Genomic DNA, 20479 nt, shown 5'->3' with positions numbered 1-20479 from the left:
ATGTTGGGGGCATGATTGGAACGACAGCGCTTCAGCAGCATCTCCCCTCGCCCCAGGAAGGACTCAAAGCACTTTGCAACCAGCGGGAGTTTAGCCTTCCTGTGCCCCTGAGGTGTTGGTCATTCTTAATTCCCCTTTGTAGACGGGATAATCGAGTCACACGGAGGTGAAGCAACTTCTCCAAGGTCACACGGAGAATCAGGACTTCCAGGAGTCTGGACTCCCAAGAGCCCGGCTGTACACACAGGGCCTCCCTTTAGCACAGTTGTGTCTGGAGCAGCATTTTGATTTTTGGTTGGATTTGCCTTTAGGATAATCTAGGGCTTCCAATAGTAAGTAAAAACACCTAGCTCTCCTAGAGCATGTTTTATCTAATCTCAAAGCACTTCACAGGATCATCTCTATTTTATAGATGGGGAAACTGAGGCACATCAATTTGGCCAAGGTCACCCAACACACCAGTGGCAGAGCCAGGAATAGATCCCAGGCCTCCTAAGCCCCAGTCCAGTGCTCTGGACACTGGGCCAGACTGGAGGGCTCTGCCTGTTTATTGCAGAGTGAAGTACAGAATGACTTGACTCTGTGATTGCGGATGAGGCAGACAGATTCCTGCACAACCTGGTCTAGTCTACACAAAAGCCAAGGGTAGTGTAGGAGCCTTGAGTTTTATACCAGCTACCACATGCTTGCTATTTCTTTTAACGGTATAGATCATTACCCTATTGTTATTTATCGATTTACACATAACCTCCACAAGCCTCACAGTCACCTTAGAAGATTATAGATGATATGTATAGAAATTGCTTCCACTGACCCACAAGCAGCCCTTGTACCGCTGCCAGCCACATTGCATCAACGGCCAGCACAAGAGGTGAGGAATGGTGCATATTGCAGAATCACAAAGCCCACATTTGGATTTCCTTGAGAAAACAAAGCTTTCCATGAGGGACAGAGATCTAACCCAGCCACCAGCGTTCTCTTCACTAGCACCCGACACACTGCTCTTCTGCAAAACCTGGCCACCAGGGGGTCACCCAGGAGATGTAGCTGGGAAATTAGTTCCACTCTCCACCCATCTTCCCTGTTCCTGGAGTTTTTCCTACCAATAGGAAGAGAAAAACTCGCACATACTCCAGTTTAGCTCATGTGCACACACTGCGAGATAATCGACCTTTAGTTATTGGATTAATACATCATGAAAAACGGAGCGTACTGTAGCCAGAAGTGGGATATATTTCGGTAAGATGTCATTTGGATCTAGCATTTCTCTTGCTCCAAAAAGCAACTCTTCACTGCCTGTGATTGTCCTGTAAGTTGCGAAATTTGGTGTTTTTTTCCTTAAAGTGCCAGCTGCTGGAGGCAGGGGATGAGCTAGCTTTTACTTTAAAAAGTAAGTTTCCAGAGAAACCGGTTGCAGAGAAAAACTTGAAAATGTGACCTCTAAGGGTGTGTCTACAGAGTGAGCAGCGCTCCGGAGCAGCGAGTCTCAGAGTCAGGCTCTACAAACTCATGGGGCTCCTGCTAAGGTGCTAAAAAGAGCCACGCCCCCTCTGTAGTCTTCGGAGCCTGATCTCCAGCCTGAGCCCAAATGTCTGTGTGGCTATTTTTAGCACTCTAGCGCCAGCCTGGATCTGTAGACGCGGGCTCTGAGGCTTGCTGCCATGGGCTGCTGCTCGCTGTGCAGATGCCACCCTAAAAGGCTCAAAACCCGGAAGGTGAATAAAAACGCTTGAGTTTGGCAAGTCTTAAAAGTGCTATGGAAACTTTCTATCTTATGCCACAGTAAGGGAGCACCTCACAATCTTTAGCGTATTTATCCTCGCAAAATGAGGTCCTCCATGCAGCAAAAGTGCCGGAATGCTGTTCCAGAGCGTTCCAGCCCTGGCACAAGAGACGGACGGACCCCTGCATAATCCATACCCCTCAGCTTAGAGGGTTACATGCTCAAAGATTACTTAGCATCTGAGTGCAATGCTTGTATCTAGGCTTGAAAGAAGAGATGGCACTTAAGTAATTTTGCATTGAGATACAAAATATTATACAAGGCAGATTCCTTAAAGATTCCTCATATTAGCTACGTTTACATTTGTCTATAAAGGGATAATGCTGAGTTCCTAACCATGGAAGCTGAAATGCTAGGTTAGTAATGGCCAGGCTAATACAAATTCTGCTAATAAATTGCCATATTTCATCCATTTCATTGGATTTGTTACCCAAAATTCAGCACAGCTCCAGCTAATAGAGTCTGATGCTGCTCAACTGGTCGTGCTGGTTTTACACCAGTGTAATTCTATTGACCTGGTTTACACCACTGTAACTATGAACAGAATCAAGCTCATTATGCTAATAATAATACTTAGCTCTTTTATAGTGCTTTTTAATCCATAGATTTCAAAGTGCTTTACAAAGGGAGGTCATTAACATTATCGCCGTTTTATAGATGGGGAAATTGAGGTACAGGGAGTTGCCTAAGTTTACCCAGTAGCAGAGCCAGGAATAGAACCCAGGTCTCCTGAGTCCCAGGTCAGTGCACTATGAACTGCACTGCAATTAACACCACCTACCTCTTCTCAGCGGAAGGTACTTTTTTGGGTGGCTCTATTCTAATGTTTGGATCCCACTCCCCTGGCGGGAGGACAATCACTTCATCCAGAAACTCATCTATTCCTGCAATCAGGTCATCTCGGTCCCTGGCTTTGTAGGCCACATCACTGAAAAGCTGGAAATACACAGAGAAGACAAACGGTTTAGGTAAACTGTTAGCTAGGCAGTAGGAGAGATGGAAGAACCAATTCTGCTAGAAGAAGGGTCAGGCTTCATCTAACATGCTTTCTAGATCACAGAGCTTTTGGACCACGGATTGTGGCTCTCTCATTGCTAGCATGAACATTTGTGCTAGTGAACAATATCTGAATGAATCCATGGCTAGCTAGGACTTCATGGGTGTCAGTCTGTTGCATGCTGGAATGTCACACATTCGCTGGGACTTGACTCAGACCCTCCTGCTCCAAAAGCCCAGTTCCCTGTCATCTGAACGAAAGAAGAATCTTCGCTAAGTGTTGGCAATATGGAACCTATGACACACAGCTGAACGGATTCTATCCAGGGGAGGACAGCAGTGGATGGGCACACACACACACATACACTACAATATTTTAACTTTATTCCTATGGGCAGATCCCTCAGCTGATGTAGCTCCATTGACTTCCACGGAATTGCACAGATTTTTACAGCACCTGCCAAACTGGTCTTATGATTTTCATTCTGGTCCTGGAGCTCTGATGGGACGTCTCATTTCATCTTTGGGAAATCCCATAAATGTACGGACCGCCTGGATGTAGTGCACGTGAAGGGAATGCAACAGGAGCACGGCTCTGCCATATCATAAGATTTACTTACGTCATCTACCATGAGGGTGGCGATAGCTCGGCCGATTTCATTGTAGGATTTTGCCTTTCCTGAAGGACCCAGGAGAATAAAAAGGAACCTGGTAAAAGAACAGAACTCATGAGCTAATGGCCATCTTTGCAGTCTGTGGTTTAAATTACAACTCTTGCCAGTATGCAGGATCTGGTCTAAACAATCAATCTAACTAGTTTCAAGATGGAGCTTGATAAAGTTACGAGCAGGGTTATATTACAAGGTTACCTGCAATAGCAGGGGACTGGTCTCAATGGCCCAAGATGTCCCTTCCAGTCCTGAGCTCCTATGTAAGCAGTTGTCTAAACACTAAGTTTAGCTGCTCAAGAAATACAGGATTAGGCCCTTTGATTTTCACCAGTTGATTCTCTCAGATACAGCCTAATCCAGCTCCCACTGCAACCCCAGGGGAGTCTCACATAGAATCATAGAATATCAGGGTTGGAAGAGACCTCAAGAGGTTATCTAGTCCAACCCCCTGCTCAAAGCAGGACCAACACCAACTAAATCATCCCAGCCAGGGCTTTGTCAAGCTGGGCCTTAAAAACCTCTAAGGAAGGGGATTCCACCACCTCCCTAGGTAACCCATTCCAGTGCTTCACCACCCTCCTAGTGAAATAGTGTTTCCCAATATCCAACCTAGACCTCCCCCACTGCAACTTGAGACCATTGCTCCTTGTTCTGTCATCTGCCACCACTGAGAACAGCCGAGCTCCATCCTCTTTGGAACCCCCCTTCAGGTAGTTGAAGGCTGCTATCAAATCCCCCCTCACTCTTCTCTTCTCTCCATCGAGTTCAATGGGAGCTTTAGTTTGTGTGTCAACCCACACTAATGCAGCATGGCTCTTTGTCCCCTTCTAATGGCTAGAAAGCACAGAACACGTAACGAGCCTGCTACTGACTTTGAGTTAATGGATCTGGCCCTTTATTACAAGCAAGAGAGGCTTGTAGGCCCAGAGGGCCCAGGTTCAATCCCACAGATAATGTAACCAGGGTTGTGGTTACAACTACACAAGGATCCCCTCCCCTCCAAATAGTGGCTGGTCACTGGGATGTGTGACCTGACATGTAGGAAACCTTGAATACCCACAAGTACCAGAAATCCTGTTCTCATGAGAATCCCAGCACCGTTTTGCAGACTCAAGCAGGGGTGTTGGAACAATTTGTATAGTGGGGGTGTTGAGAACCATTGAAACCAACAGTAAACCCTGGATATGATGGAAACCACTTCAAGCCTGGGGATGCTGCAGCACCTTCGGCTCCCCCAGTTCCAGCACCTATGGACACAAGGCAGTTTGGAGACGAATACGCAGGCTATCCGAACGGGAACAACTCAGCGTTTCTGATCACTATGCAAAAGGTGAGCTTTCCAAAAGCTCTCAGAGCTGGCCCAACTTTGCTCCCACTGACAACAACGTTAAAGCTCCCACTGACTTTAATGGGTGCAGAGTTAGGCCACCGTGGAGAGTTTTTGAGAATCTCGCCCCAAAGCATTCCACTATTACTGCTGTATGCAGCCCCGGCAAGTCCTGGCAATGCAAGCCAGATCCTATTGATGTCTACGAGTTCCTGGCAGGGATGCCCATGGGGCTAAATATTTGCCTTGGTTTCATTCGTGGCTTTTGGAAATATTTTTTAAATGTCTCAAGGAGGCACTTCTGGATCCCCAAAATGTGATCTGCTCTTCTGATGGTCTGTCAGTTCCTGAATGGTGAAAATACCATCAGGAGACCAGATCTTGTGCTACAGTTATTATCTTAGGTCCTTATCTGGCCCCCCATTACTCTAATCTCTGAGCCTCACAACCTTTAACTGATTTATCCTCACAATACCACTGAGAGGGAGGGAAGTGTTATTATCGCCACTTTACAGATGGGTAAGTCAAGTGATGTGCCCAAGGTCACACAGGAAATAGTGGATAGAGCAGGGAACTGAAGCCAGGTCACTCAAGTCCTAAGCTAGTGCCTAACCAGTGGGCAATGTTGGAGGGGAGGGATAGCTCAATGGTTTGAGCATTGGCCTGCTAAACCCACGGTTATGAGTTCAATCCTTGAGGGGGCAATTTAGGGATTTAGTTGGGGTTGGTCCTGCTTTGAGCAGGGGGTTGGACTAGATGACCTCCTGAGGTCCCTTCCAACCCTGATATTCTATGATTCACTCTGGCTCCACCAAACAGGCCCCTGGGTTAAAATTTAAAAAGAAACTGATTAAGTACTTAAATATTTAGAATAATATCTACAAAAATACTAAATATTATATCAAACATACTAATATAAACATGTGACTTTATGTGGGTTCCTCCAGAACCCAAGTGTCAAGTGTTACTTTTCCAAAGAGGCATTTAAACTCCCTATAACAGGGGTGGGCAAACTTTTTGGCCCGAGGGCCACATCTGGGTATGGAAATTGTATGGCGGGCCATGAATGCTCACAAAATTGGGGGTTGGGGTGCGGGACGGGGTGAGGGCTTCGGCTGGGGGTGTGGGTTCTGGAGTGGGGCTCGGAATGAGGGGTTGAATGCGCAGGAGGGTGCTCCGGGCTGTGACTGAGGGGTTCGGAAGGTGGGAGGGGGATCAGGGCTGGGGCAGGGGCAAAGGAGCGGGGTAGGGGTGCAGGTTCTGGGGGGGGGTGTTTACCTCAAGCAGCTCCCGGAAGCAGCAGCATGTCCCCCCTCCGGCTCCTAGGCAGAGACGGAGCCAGGAGGCTCTGTGTCTTCCCCATTCACAGGTGCAACCCCTGCAGCTCCCATTGGCCACAGTTGCCAGCCAATGGGAGCTGCAGGGGCCGTGTGTGGAGCCCCCTGGCTGCCCCCACGCATAGGAGGCGGAGAGGGGACATGCTGCTGCTTCCAGGAGCCGCGCAGAGACCTGGCATGCATGGAGCAGGGCAAGCCCCCAGCCCCGCTCCCCGGCTGGAGCGGGGCAAGCCCCGGACCCCGCTCCCCAGCTGGAGTTTGACGGCTGGATTAAAACATCTGAAGGGCTGGATGTGACCCCCAGGCCATAGTTTGCTCACCCCTGCCCTATAATATATCTGATGCAATACTGGCAGATGTGCTTCCTGAGTTCCTCTCCACTGAGGATGCCTAATTGCAAATCCATGTTGATCATCAGAACCAACAATTAGATGATAATTGGAAGAAGTTATTTTGCGAATAAACAAGCTACATAACCAGTTGCCTTGACAATCTGAAACGAAGCACAGTTTGGAATATTAGTAGCGAGTGAAATTCACCCCTGTTCTGTGGGCCAGCGCAAGGCTATGTGCCACATTAACCTTCCTCTGAGCAAGAGCCAACATCAGAGCTTAGAGTTCAGAGACGTGCATCTCCATCTTTCTGGGCACTGACGTATGGAGCGGAGCGGGGGTGGACCAAGGGACCTGCAGAATATTCTATGCCCCTGAGCAAAGCAGACCCAGAAATCTGCAGCCCACTAGTTAAAGAGTATAAGCAGCATTTAAGTGGTGCATATGCTTTGCGCAGACCCCTTTCATCCACTGTGCCCTTTTCATTTGTAAATATCAAAACACTTAAGGTCAGTATCATTATATCCATTCTACACATGGAGAAACTAAGGCACAGAGCAGGAAAGGGGATTCATATACCATTTAGTGGCAGAGCTGGGAACTGAACCCAGGAGTCCTGATTCCCAAATTATCCACCAAACGCTGCAAGAAAATATAGGTTAATAAAAGCTCTAGTCTCTCTCCAGTTCATGTAGGACCTGACTGCCCCACTATCATTAGTGAAAATTACATGAGCCATTTGAACAGTGCATTAGACCTTAGGAATCCATAGCCTTCTGAGACAAGGGAAGGAAATGTTGTCCCAGCTAACATGGAAGGTAACATGCTATACTGCTAGAGGTGGGCAAAGTTTTTTGGCTGAAACTTTTCTTTGTCGAAAAAAATGCAGATTTGGCGACACTGAAACATTTTGCAAATTCATGTCAGTTTTGTTGAATTGTTTGTTTGGGGGACCCCCGTCCCTCCAAAATTTGTAAACAACCCACCAAAATACTGAAAATTCTTCTCTCCATTTGAAATGACTGTTTGCTTTGAAATTTCCTCCAATTTTATTTCAAACGTTGAAATGGTTTGAAAAACACTAGCAATCAAAATAAAATGTTTTGTTTCAGGTCAAATGAAACATTATGTTTGGCCCAAAACTATTTTATTTTACTTTTTACTTTCTGGTTTGCCGAAATCTTTTTAAACATGGTTCATTTTGGGTTGACCCGCAACGATTTTTTTTTAACCTTGATTTTTCAAAATGGCCAGCGAATCCAAAAGTCTGTTATTCACACAGCTCTAATTAGACCCCTTAGGAATCTGTAGCCGTCCAGAGACAGGGGAAGAAAATATTGTCCCACCTAATCTGGAAGGTAAGGTGTGCTATACCGCATCAGGTTTACATGAGAGTTTACAGCTGAAGCCCCAGTTCTGAACCACCAATACCTTTCTTCAGTTCTTGCAAAAGCACATTTTGTTTGTTTAAACAGCTGCGCACCTAGTGGGAACGGGAACTTCCGTCACCCCGCCCAGCATGGTGGACTGTATGAGCCTCACGAATGCCACGAATGGCTTCTCCAGGAAGTCCACCTCTCCCACCAGGACATTGGAGGCTTCCGCGTCTTTGGGGATCTTCTTTATGAATTTATTTTTTAGCTGTTGGGGGAAAAAGAAAGTTCAATGATGGGTCAGATCTTCCTTTAAGTTTTTTTTTTTTTTTTAATAACACCATGACAACCTATTTCTGCTTGACATTTAGGATGCTAAAAATTGCTGAGCTCCTTCTGTGAAATTGGAGTTTCTCCTTTCCTGTAAGCATATAGTAGCACTTGGGTACGAGTTACTAAGTTAAGGCAAATCAAAAGTGTGAAGTCAATGCACATGAGTTAAAGCATTTTAAACCCACCTCGGTGTGGATGCTTCTCAATCAGGAGTAAAGTGGCCTTAGTTTTCTGTAACTTAATCCTCCTTGGCAAGTTTCACATCCCATGCAGCACCATGACAAGGTATGTCTCCACTGCAATCAGGATTGATTGATTGCAGCTCAGGTAGGCATGCCCCAGCTAGCTTTGATCTACATGTGCCCAAAACACCGCTGGACTGCAGTGGAGACATACCTACGGTGGTGCCGACTCTCGCTGAAAGCGGAGATTCTCACGCATCCCCATGACTCCAGGAGCTGGGGCTTCGAGAAACACACTCATGATAAAATGGTCAGAGTGGGCAACACTGAAGTCCATCCTCGCTGGGAACAGCCCATAAGCATGCGCTAAACTTTAAGTGCTTAAATCTGAGACGCTTCAAATTGGACTTGAGCGCATTGAAGCAAGTTCAGCACATGCTTAAGTGCTGTCCTGAATAAGGGCCTAAATAAACACATAACAAAACATACCACCTTCCAAATTGGACCCACAAAAAACCCACACTCAAGTATGACGAAAGAGCATGTCTTGGAGCCTCTTTCCCTTCCAGCAGCCCCCGCCGGCTCCCCACGTGTAATAAGGAAGGAGGATTCATCGTAATAAGTAGCTTGAGCTTCCATTTTGTAGTTCATTCCCCCAGATCTCTTCTTTGGAAAGGGAGCAAATAATTGTAGGCGGTGGCCTCATTTCATAGATTGATCCTTGGGTCTCTTGTCCCCTGCAGCCCTTTCATTATTAGCATAAAAGGGTTCAATACGAACCCAGGCAGGATGTTATTATAATCTATATGCCAGCATGAGGAGAGGCATGTGAGCTGGGCGGCAAGCTCCCCCCATTCTAATCTTTTAAATCCAAACGGAAAAAAAAAATAAAACAATAATAAAACCACTCCTCCGATACAGCTTGGAATAAGCAAAAGCAGGAGTTAACGGCGACCACTAAGCTTCATGAAAAACTTTAAAAGTCCCTTTGTAGTGGGTCTAATAGGCTGATTAAAAACCAGCATTCTTTGGAACAAAATGGTTTGCATATCTTAGTGTTAACCCTCGATGCACCGACGCTTGATTGTAATGTTTGGATTTTCTTATCAGGGAATTTGCTTTCATTACAGCAGCTCTAAACTAAGAGCACCCACTGGTAAATTCTGACTGTGGAGAGTCCTAAGGAATATTTCCCAAGGTAAATTCTTTTCCTAAACGGTCCACACACACTCTGCTTCCATTAATTTATCTAAGTTCCACTCAGCACCCTGGAAAGGGCGCGATTTTGGTATCCAGGCTGCAATCCTGAAGCCCTCTGGATGCATTACTGAGCAAGTGTAAAAGCTTCTGTTCACCACAGAAAGTCTCTACACCCATTTCAATCAGACTAAACCACAAAGGTTGCGACCCAGCTCTGCGAGACCCTCTCTTCCAGCTCCATCGCACATAGATCGCATGGCTAGAAGGGACTGCCGTGATCATCTAATCTGACCACCTGTATAACACAAGCCAGAGGACTTCCCTGAATTAATTCCAGTTTAAGGTCGACAACACTATCATAACAAAGCCACGGCTACCCAGAACTTCAAGGTTGTCACTGTGCCACAGTGACAGCAGGGGATAGAAAGTAGATCCACATCCATATGTCCATGACCCACAGATCCCTCCCCAGCTCAGCTCAAAGGGAATCTCTTTAAGCACTCAGCAATAAGGGACTGTGACAGAGTTTTCCAAAGCGTGGGTCGCCCACCAGTAGGTCATGGGAAGGTTCCAGATGGGTCACCACATCCAGGGCTGGATTAATTTATCACTGGCACCCGGCCTAGGTAAACAAACACTTCTCCTGGCCCGGTGCAGATGGGAAGCCCACAGGAGTGGGTGTTGGAGAGCAAGCCCGCCTCAACCAGCAGCGCTGGGCCTAGTGCCCTGCTCCGGATGTTGCAATCTACTCAGGTTTGGCCCGGCCACCCCTCTGTCGCAGGCCAAACCTGAATGGCGCTGCAACCAAAGACAAAATGCAGTTGGGAGGGCCACCATACTAAAATGTTTGAGAACTACAGAGCCAGGAGTAGTTCTGATTGCATCCATCTGATTGCATGCGATGAAAGCCAAGCTTGCCTGTTGTAGCCTGGATCAAAGAGAGCAGAGTGTGGACATTGTAATGTGAGATGGCTTCCTTTTTGCTGGACGGCAGCACACACAGGGCTCCTCCAAGAGGGAGTTTTGCGTCTGAGGTTCTCCACTGTGCAGGGGGGATATAAGAGCAGGATTTCCTTGATGAAGCCCCTTCCCCGCCTCGAGCCCATTGCTCCTGTACCAACAGGAGTACAGCCAGTAAATAACAACAGTACCTGGCATTTCTCCAGTGCCCAAAGCATTAACTCATTGATCTTCACCCTGACACGGAGAGGTAGGCATGTGCACCGCCTGCGTACAGATGGGAAAACCACAGCACAGAAGTGAAGGGATCCACCCAGGGAAAATGGGGGCAGAGATGGGAAGAAAACACAGATCTCCTGGCTCACAGGTCTGTGCTTTAATTTGATGTGAGAGGAAAAAAAAAAAAAGGCAAAGTGATGCGTGGATAGGATTGAAAGCAGCCTAGCTCCGACTCCAACACAGGAACATGTGGATTTTTAACCATCCCTACACTCTAGGTAACAACACGCCACTGAGGAATTCCTATTGACTTAAACAGGAGCTGTAAAAATAGCATTGTGGGGTTCTATACTGATCCTCTCTTGCTAGCCGCCAGATCAAATTCGGTCAGGGTACAAGCCAAAGGATGGTTTGTCTAATGTCGCAAGGATTCTGCAAATCCATCTAGGTTGTTCTTTCCCCCATCGACGCTAGTAACAGAGATTCTGCCCATCAGAATGTGGCTGAAAAAATTCAGTGGATAATGCACGAGGCAGAAGAGAATCCAGTTCTCCCCCCTCTGGTTGTAATAATTCCACAAAATCTTGTGTGTCAGCAAAGCCAGCAGAAGTGGCTTGTATGCACAGGAAGCAGATATGTGGAATAGGGAAGTTGCATTTCTTGCAAACTAGTAACCGCAGGACCTCAGCAATGTTACGGCAAAATGACTTCCCAAATGTTGGGAAATGTGTGGGTCAGATTTATAGATTCCAAGGCCAGGAAGTAGCACTATGATCATCTAGTCTGACCTCCTATATAACACAGGCCAGAGACCTGCCCCACAATAACCCCTAGGGTATGTCTACACTACAGGATTAATCCGAATTTATATAATTCAAATTTAGGAAACCGATTTTATAAATTCGAATGTATTCGGCCACACTAGGCACCATTAATTCGGTGGTGTGCGTCCAAGCTACCGTAGTAGCATCGATTTCCAGAGCGTTGCATTGTGGGTAGCCAATAACATCTAATTGCCAATAACATCGAATTGCGGCCACACTAACCTTAATTCGGATTAACAATACCGATTTTGACACTACTCCTCTCGTCGAGGAGGAGTACAGAAATCGAATTAAAGGGCTCTTTAATTCGAATTAAATGGCTTCGTTGTGTGGATGGGTCAAGCGTTAATTCGAATTAAAGCAGCTAAATCCGAATTAAAGTCGTAGTGTAGACCAGGCCCTAGAGCAGAGCTTTTAGAAAAACATCCATCTTGATTTAAAAATTGTCATTAATGAGAATCCACCACAACCCCTGGTAAATTGTTCCAGTGGTTAATTACTCTCAGTTAAAAATGTACGCCTTATTTCTGATCTGAATTTGTCTAGCTTCCACTTCCAGCCATTGGATCATGTTAGACGTTTCTCTGCTAGAGTGAAGAGCCCATTGTTAAATATTTGTTTTCCATGAAGATTATACATATATAGACTGTAATCAAGTTACCCCTTAACCTTCTCTTTGCTAAGCTAAATAGATTGAGCTCTTTGAGTCTACCATTATAAGGTAAGTTTTCTAATCCTTTAATCATTCTTGTGGCTCTTTTCTGACCCCTCCCCAACTTATCAACATCCTTGAATTGTGGACACCAGAACTGGACACAATATTCCAGTGGTGGTTGCATCAGTGCCCTATATAGAGGGGAAATAACCTCGCTGCTCCTACTCGAGATTCCCCTGTTTATGCACCCCAGGATTGTATTAGCTCTTTTGGTCACAGTATCACACTGGGAGCTCATGTTTAGCTAATTATCCACCATGACCCCCAAATCTTTTTCAGAGTCACTGCTTCCCAGGATGGAGTCCCCCATCCTTTAAGTATGGCCTGCAGTCTGTGTTCCTCCATGTATAGATTTACATTTAGCTGTACTGTTTGCTTGTGCCCAGTTTACCAAGCGAGTCAGATTGCTCTGCAACAGTGACTTGTCCTTTTCATTATTTACCACGCCCCCAATTCTTGGGTCATCTGCAAACTTTATCAGTGACAATTTTGTGTTTTCTTCCAGGCCATTGATAAAAATGTTAAAGAGCATCAGATGTGCTGGATATAAGAGAATAGGACGTCACTGGTAAGGTTTTGCATTAGAGTGCAAGTTTGATGAAGCCAGCGTATGCACAGCTTTTTGGTATTTGCTGGAGATGGAAATGAATGTCTTGGGCAGTGAATACCAAAACCATCCCAGGCAATATGAAGGCAGAAGGGAATGCATGAGTCTTTCCCCTTTACTTCTTATTTTCATGCTTTCAAGGTTTTGCGTGGATGGATTGTGTCCTGCCACAACCTTAACTGTTAACACATGCATTTTTTTCCATAGAATCATAGGAATGGAAGGGACCTCGAGAGGTCATCTAGTCCAGTCCCCTGCACTCATGGCAGGACTAAGTATTATCTAGACCAGGGGTAGGCAACCTATGGCACGTGTGCCGAAGGCGGCACGCGAGCTGTTTTTCAGTGGCACTCACACTGCCCGGGTCCTGGCCACCGGTCCGGGGGGCTCTGCATTTTAATTTAATTTTAAATGAAGCTTCTTAAACATTTTAAAAAACCTTATTTACTTTACATACAACAATAGTTTAGTTATATATTATAGACTTATAGAAAGAGACCTTCTAAAAACATTAAAATGTATTACTGGCACGCGAAACCTTAAATCAGAGTGAATAAATGAAGACTCGGCACAGCACTTCTGGAAAGGTTGCTGATCCCTGATCTAGACTAACCCCATTTTGTTTGCTAATCAGATGTGTGTGTCTGTTAAGAGAAGTTGTGCAAACCCTCTAGGGCTGATTCAGATCTGGCGTCACTGAGCAGTCATTCCACTGAGATCAATAGAGTTACAACCATGTATGATGGGCAGGAGGAAATGAGGAAAACCAGGTCTTCTCTTTTTATTGTAATAGGCCAACTCCTGAAATCGTTAGTCAAAAAGCTTGCTTAAAGTAAATGGAAGTTTTGCTGGAGTAAGGATGGTATGAAAACTGAGTAGGGAGCTCAGGATATGGCTCAATATGGTAAACTGTGACCCTACAATGTACCTCCATTAAATAACTGTTTGGGAGAGGAAGTATGGTCCAATAGTTAAAGCACAGGAGAGGGAGTCAGGAAATCAGGGTTCAATAATACCAGCACTCACACCAATTTGTGTGAGCTTGGACATGTCACTTAATACCGCCATGTGACTCAATTTCCCTGGCTGGAAAATTACGATAATACTCTTCTATTTTACAGTGTTCACTGTAAATTCACCACGGTTTGCAAAGTGATTTGAGCTCCTCAGTAGAAAGATGGTTTGTTCTCCTTGGTTCTCTGTGTAGTACCCCGATCTGTCTTTAATTCATAAAGCCAAAGGATCGAATGACTGGAACAGAGTGGTAGCTACAGTCTTTGAACTTTAAATCTCAACCTGCTTTCATTACAGGAAGTTAGTCGTCTTCGGCTATCCCTTGATGCAAGGATGTCGTCTGCCAAGGGGGTTCATTGGTGAGTTTTTAAGTAGCTGAGGAGCCCTGCAGATTTTCCCACAGAAGTGCCAGGTGTGATCTTGGAGGAGACATCGTTGTTGGCTAGAGTGTTGTGCCTTTTCTTTCCTCCTTTGTCGCTTCTCTGTCTCATGAGCATGTCTGTTCTCCTCAAAGTGAGCTGTGGCTTGGTGTCTGGTGTGGCGCCACTGTGTTCTGTTCTGCGCCAAGTCCTCCCAGTTTGTTGGGTTGATGTCTCCCTTTTTAAGATGTACTTTCAGTATGTCTTTGAAACACTTCCATTGCCTTCCGCGAGCCCTTCTTCCCTTACTTAACTGAGAGAAGAGTACTTGCTTCGGGAGGTGAGTGTCAGGCATACGTACACAGTGGCCAGCCCAGCAGAGTTGGTATTTCATGACCTGCGCTTCTATACTGTTGGTGTTGGCAGCAGAGAGAACACTGATGTTAGTGCTGGAACCACTCCAGCAGCTCCAGTAGTTTGTGCAGGTGAGGGCTGGTAGAGTACCTTGGTTTTCCCGATGTTGAGAGAGACAGACCCAGGCTGTGATAGGCATCCGCAAAAAGATTTAGGGTACTTTGCCAGGTTGGCCTCTGTATGTGCAAGAATGACACAGTCGTCTGCATACTGAAGGTCAGTGATGCCAATTCTCGTGATCTTAGATTTTGTTTGGAGATGTCGAAGATTAAGGAGATGGCCATCCATACGATACTCAATCCCGATTCTGTCAGGAAGGCAGACACAGATGAGAATCAGGGTCACGGTAAGGTAAATGGAGAAGAGTGTTGGAGCAATGACACCGCCCTGCTTGACACCGGTGCGAATGGTGAATGATTTGGTCTCTGAGCCGTTGCACAAAATAGTGACAGTCATCCCATCATGGAGTAGTCTGATGATGGAAATTAATTTCTGTGGACAGACAAACCTACATAGGGCATCACAATTGATAGAGTAAAAGGCCTTGGTTACGGTGATGAATGCCATGAACAGTTCCTAGTGTTGCTCTCTGCACTTCTTCTGAATCTGTCGTGCCACAAAAATCATGTCGGTTGTGCCATGGGATGGCCTGAAGCCACATTGTGACCCGGGGAGGAGGCGGTTTAGTAGGATCCATGCAAGAATCTTCCCTGCGATGGAGAGGAGAGCAATACCTCTGTAGTTCCGCACAAAGATTTGTTCCATTTCTCGAATATTGTAACAATGTTGGCGTTCTTAAAGTCAGGTGGAATTTCTTCGCAGGTTCAGATTTTGTCCTTTTGTCCATGAGGTGATAGGCCTCATGTTTTCATTGCTTAGAGGAATCATTTTGCCAGTTATAAAATTCATTTCTTTTCTGTTGAATTAATGCTAGGATTTCCTTGTTATTTTCGTCAAATCAGTCTTGGTGCCGATGAGTGGAATACCCTATGGTTTCAGCACATGCATTGTGAATGGTGTTTTTAAATTGATCCCAGGGCTCTTGAATTGCAGTGATGTTGTCAGGAAGGTTAGAGTTTCTCCGACAGATGTTACTGGAACATCTTGCAGGTGGCTTGGTCTTGAAGTGCTTTGACATTGTACCGCTTTCGCTTAGTCTTTGGGTGTTTGTGATGTGGTGGAGCGAGCTGCAGGTACATGATGGATCTTACTAATCAATGGTCTGTCCAACAGTGATCGGTACCTCTCATAGCTCGTGTTATACGGACATCAGTATAGTCTCGGGCTCTGACTATAACAGTCAAGGAGGTGCCAGTGTTCGGTCTGAGGATGTTTCCAGGTGGTCTTAAATTTGTTACTCTGCCTAAAGATGGCATTTGTGATGAGCAAATTATGCTCCACACATTTGCTGAGGAGGAGAATACCATTGGGGTTTACATTTCCCACCCCTTCTTTGCCTATTGTGCCTCTCCATTGGGAATTCCGTCTGACTCTGGCATTGAAATCTCCCAGGAGGATGAGTTTGTTCTGCCTTCGGTGTGGCTGTGAGGACTGCATTGAGTGTGCCATAAAACTGCTCCTTATTGTCTTCCTCATCATCAAGTGCTGGGGCGTGTACACTGATGATTGTGGCAAATTGGCTGTTGCTAAGCTTGAGCCAAAGAGTCTTGAGATGCTCGTTGATCCCCACGGGAAGCTCCACAAGCTGACTGGTGATCTTATTTTTGATGATAAAGCCAATCCCATGACTGCGTCTCTCTTCAGGTGGCTTTCCTTTCCCAAAGAAGGTGTAGCCATCTCCATCTTCTTGTAATTGGCCCTTATCGGCCCGGTGGGTCTCACTAAGTGCTGCAGTGTCAATGTTGAGTCTTGCCAGATCTCTGGCAATTATGGCAGAACAGGAAGTCAGTGTAATACAATGGAATACACCTAACAGGACAGGAGGGAATTTTAAGACTAGAGCTAGAAGTCTGAGAGGACAATCAAATAAAATATATCTGGAAGGGCACCCATATGACAAATGTTCAAACTACACTTTCTCAAGGTGCAGCTCATCCTAACAGCAATTCATAGAATATCAGGGTTGGAAGGGACCTCAGGAGGTCATCTAGTTCAACCCCCTGTTCAAAGCAGGACCAATCCCCTGACAGATTTTTGCCCCAGATCCCTAAATGGCCTCTTCAAGAATTGAACTCACAACCCTGGGTTTAGCAGGCCAATGCTCAAACCACTGAGCTATTCCCCCCCCCTTGTTTAGCGCCAAGCCCCAAAATGAATATCAGATTAAAGTCAACTGCACGCTCTCTTATCCTACACCAGGAATGGAAATAAATCGAGAATGTTCGTTTTAAAACCAATGCCAACTTCATGAACAGCTTCCCAGGATGCTTTAGCGGGTCATCATCTTTGTCAAGAGCAAATATCTGCTCCTCACAAGTATTTAAGTACTGGCTCCTCCCCACTCTCAGTATCAAATGCCAAAGTTTTAAAGCCATTGTATGGAATCAGAGCACATTAAAAATACACATTGTGAGCCAAATCCTGCAGTCCATATTCAATCCTTCAGCTGGCAGCAGTAGTAAGCTTTTATCTTCTTGGTGGATCCAGCCTGAACAAGCAGACATGGTGTGTCACACACTCCCCATGTCAGGTGAAGCATGTCCCAGTCACTACTTTGTATCAAATCGTGTACTTCCATTAACAATTCCTATGCTGTACCAAAAGTATACACTTGTATATGCATGAGCACACACGGAGGTAGGAATAGAACCCTGGTTATTAGCCAGTGGGAATTTGGACTGATTAAATAGCTCAGGATTCAATCTTTCAAAAACCAGGGAAAGGAGGAAAATCCAATAATAATCTACAACCATTTGATCTCTGATTATATAGGTGCTTAGGTTTCAGAGTAGCAGCCGTGTTAGTCTGTATCCGCAAAAAGAACAGGAGTACTTGTGGCACCTTAGAGACTAACAAATTTATTAGAGCATAAGCTTTCGTGGGCTACAACCCACTTCTTTGGATGCATATAGAGTGAAACATATATTGAGGAGATATATATACACACATACAGAGAGCATGAACAGGTGGGAGTTGTCTTACCAACTCTGAGAGGCCAATTAAGTAAGAGAAAAAAAAAAACTTTTGAAGTGATAATCAAGATAGCTCAGTACAGACAGTTTGATAAGAAGCAACTGTGAAAATACTTACAAGGGGAGATAGATTCAATGTTTGTAATGGCTCAGCCATTCCCAGTCCTTATTTAATCCTGAGTTGATTGTGTCTAGTTTGCATATCAATTCCAGCTCAGCAGTCTCTCGTTGGAGTCTGTTTTTGAAGTTTTTCTGTTTTAAGATAGCCACCCGCAGGTCTGTCATAGAATGGCCAGACATGTTAAAGTGTTCTCCCACTGGTTTTTGAGTATTATGATTCCTGATGTCAAATTTGTGTCCATTAATTCTTTTGCGTAGAGACTGTCCGGTTTGGCCAATGTACGTCTCCCAAGATCTGTGAGAGTAAAGGATCATCTTTCAGGATAGGTTGTAGATCTCTGATGATGCGCTGGAGAGGTTTTAGTTGGGGGGGCTGAAGGTGACAGCTAGTGGTGTTCTGTTATTTTCTTTGTTGGCCCTGTCTTGTAGGAGGTGACTTCTGGGTATTCGTCTGGCTCTGTCAATCTGTTTTTTTACTTCAGCAGGTGGGTATTGTAGTTTTAAGAATGAGATCTTGTAGGTGCTTGTCTCTATCTGAGGGATTGGAGCAAATGCGGTTATATCTTAGAGCTTGGCTGTAGACAATGGATCGTGTGATGTGTCCTGGATGGAAGCTGGAGGCATGTAGGTAAGTGTAGCAGTCAGTAGGTTTCCGGTATAGAGTGGTATTTATGTGACCATCGCTTATCCCACCATCAACCTCAGCCTAGATCAATCCACACAAGCGGTCCATTTCCTGGACACTACTGTGCTAATAAGCGATGGTCACATAAATACCACCCTGTACCGGAAACCTACTGACCGCTACACTTACCTACATGCCTCCAGCTTCCATCCAGGACACACCACACGATCCATTGTCTACAGCCAAGCTCTAAGATATAACCGCATTTGCTCCAATCCCTCAGATAGAGACAAGCACCTACAAGATCTCTATCAAGCATTCTTAAAACTACAATACCCACCTGCTGAAGTAAAAAAACAGATTGACAGAGCCAGACGAGTACTCAGAAGTCGCCTCCTACAAGACAGGGCCAACAAAGAAAATAACAGAACACCACTAGCTGTCACCTTCAGCCCCCAACTAAAACCTCTCCAGCGCATCATCAGAGATCTACAACCTATCCTGAAAGATGATCCTTTACTCTCACAGATCTTGGGAGACAGACCTGTCCTCGCTTACAGACAACCCCCCAACCTAAAGCAAATACTCACCAGCAACCACACATCACTGAACAAAAACACTGACCCAGGAACCTATCCTTGTAACAAAGCCCGATGCCAACTCTGTCCACATATCTATTCAAGTGACATCATCATAGGGCCTAATCACATCAGCCATACCATCAGGGGCTCGTTCACCTGCACATCTACCAATGTGATATATGCCATCATGTGCCAGCAATGCCCCTCTGCCATGTACATTGGCCAAACCGGACAGTCTCTACGCAAAAGAATTAATGGACACAAATCTGACATCAGGAATCATAATACTCAAAAACCAGTGGGAGAACACTTTAACCTGTCTGGCCATTCTATGACAGACCTGCGGGTGGCTATCTTAAAACAGAAAAACTTCAAAAACAGACTCTAACGAGAGACTGCTGAGCTGGAATTGATATGCAAACTAGACACAATCAACTCAGGATTAAATAAGGACTGGGAATGGCTGAGCCATTACAAACATTGAATCTATCTCCCCTTGTAAGTATTTTCACAGTTGCTTCTTATCAAACTGTCTGTACTGAGCTATCTTGATTATCACTTCAAAAGTTTTTTTTTTTTTTTCTCTTACTTAATTGGCCTCTCAGAGTTGGTAAGACAACTCCCACCTGTTCATGCTCTCTGTATGTGTGTATATATATCTCCTCAATATATGTTTCACTCTATATGCATCCGAAGAAGTGGGTTGTAGCCCACGAAAGCTTATGCTCTAATAAATTTGTTAGTCTCTAAGGTGCCACAAGTACTCCTGTTCTTTTTATAGGTGCTTAAACACACTGTTCAAGGAAATGAAAAATTCCAGCGCTCCTTTACATGACAGAACAATAATAGCTGTGACAACAGCAGGCTTCAATATTAGAGCAATGATAGAATTTCCACTGAATAATAAATGCTCTATGAAGTCATAGCATATCATGACTGTATGAACAAACCAACTCTGTGAACTCCAGTCTCCTATACTGACAAACTTACTTTTTTAAATACAATTTGTAACTCAAAAATTCCACAAACAGATTATTATAATATTTTGAGAAAAAAAAATACCACTTCACACATAAAGAACATGGCTCCTAAGTTAATTTTTAGGACCAATTGGCAAACATCCCGCTGAAGTGTTGAGTTACTACAGTGATATGTGTGTAGTATTTGAAATCCTCAGTTTAAAATTGCTGTATTAGTGAAAAGTAGTATTCTTACCTGCGGAATGTGGCTAATCACTTGTCATTTAGCCTTTTGTTTCATGTCATCCTGAGCTGTCATTTCTGGAGGTGCCTATATCAGGGTCTCAGAAAAGGGATTCTAATCTAAAACTACTGTGCCTATATTTGTCTGTAGCTTTTTGTTCCAGCAGTACCATTTGCTCCATTCAAAAGAAAAGGAGACATCAGCATTTTTGT

General features: G+C 45.0%; 1 protein-coding gene across 1 annotated transcript in view; it reads right to left on the bottom strand.

Annotated features, from left to right (window-relative positions):
• Positions 1-20479, bottom strand: part of SLC4A5 (solute carrier family 4 member 5) — a 114534-nt gene that overhangs the window by 36493 nt on the left and 57562 nt on the right. Inside the window, exons 9-11 of the mRNA XM_065399333.1 lie at positions 7930-8087; positions 3400-3487; positions 2565-2719 (exon numbers count right to left, since the gene is read on the bottom strand). Of these exons, the coding sequence (XP_065255405.1) occupies positions 2565-2719; positions 3400-3487; positions 7930-8087 (401 nt within the window). The remainder of the gene's footprint in view (positions 1-2564; positions 2720-3399; positions 3488-7929; positions 8088-20479) is intronic.

Source organism: Emys orbicularis, chromosome 2 (genome assembly GCF_028017835.1).
Source record: "Emys orbicularis isolate rEmyOrb1 chromosome 2, rEmyOrb1.hap1, whole genome shotgun sequence".
Taxonomy (NCBI): Eukaryota; Metazoa; Chordata; order Testudines; family Emydidae; genus Emys; species Emys orbicularis.
This window is presented reverse-complemented; position numbering and strand designations above follow the sequence as displayed.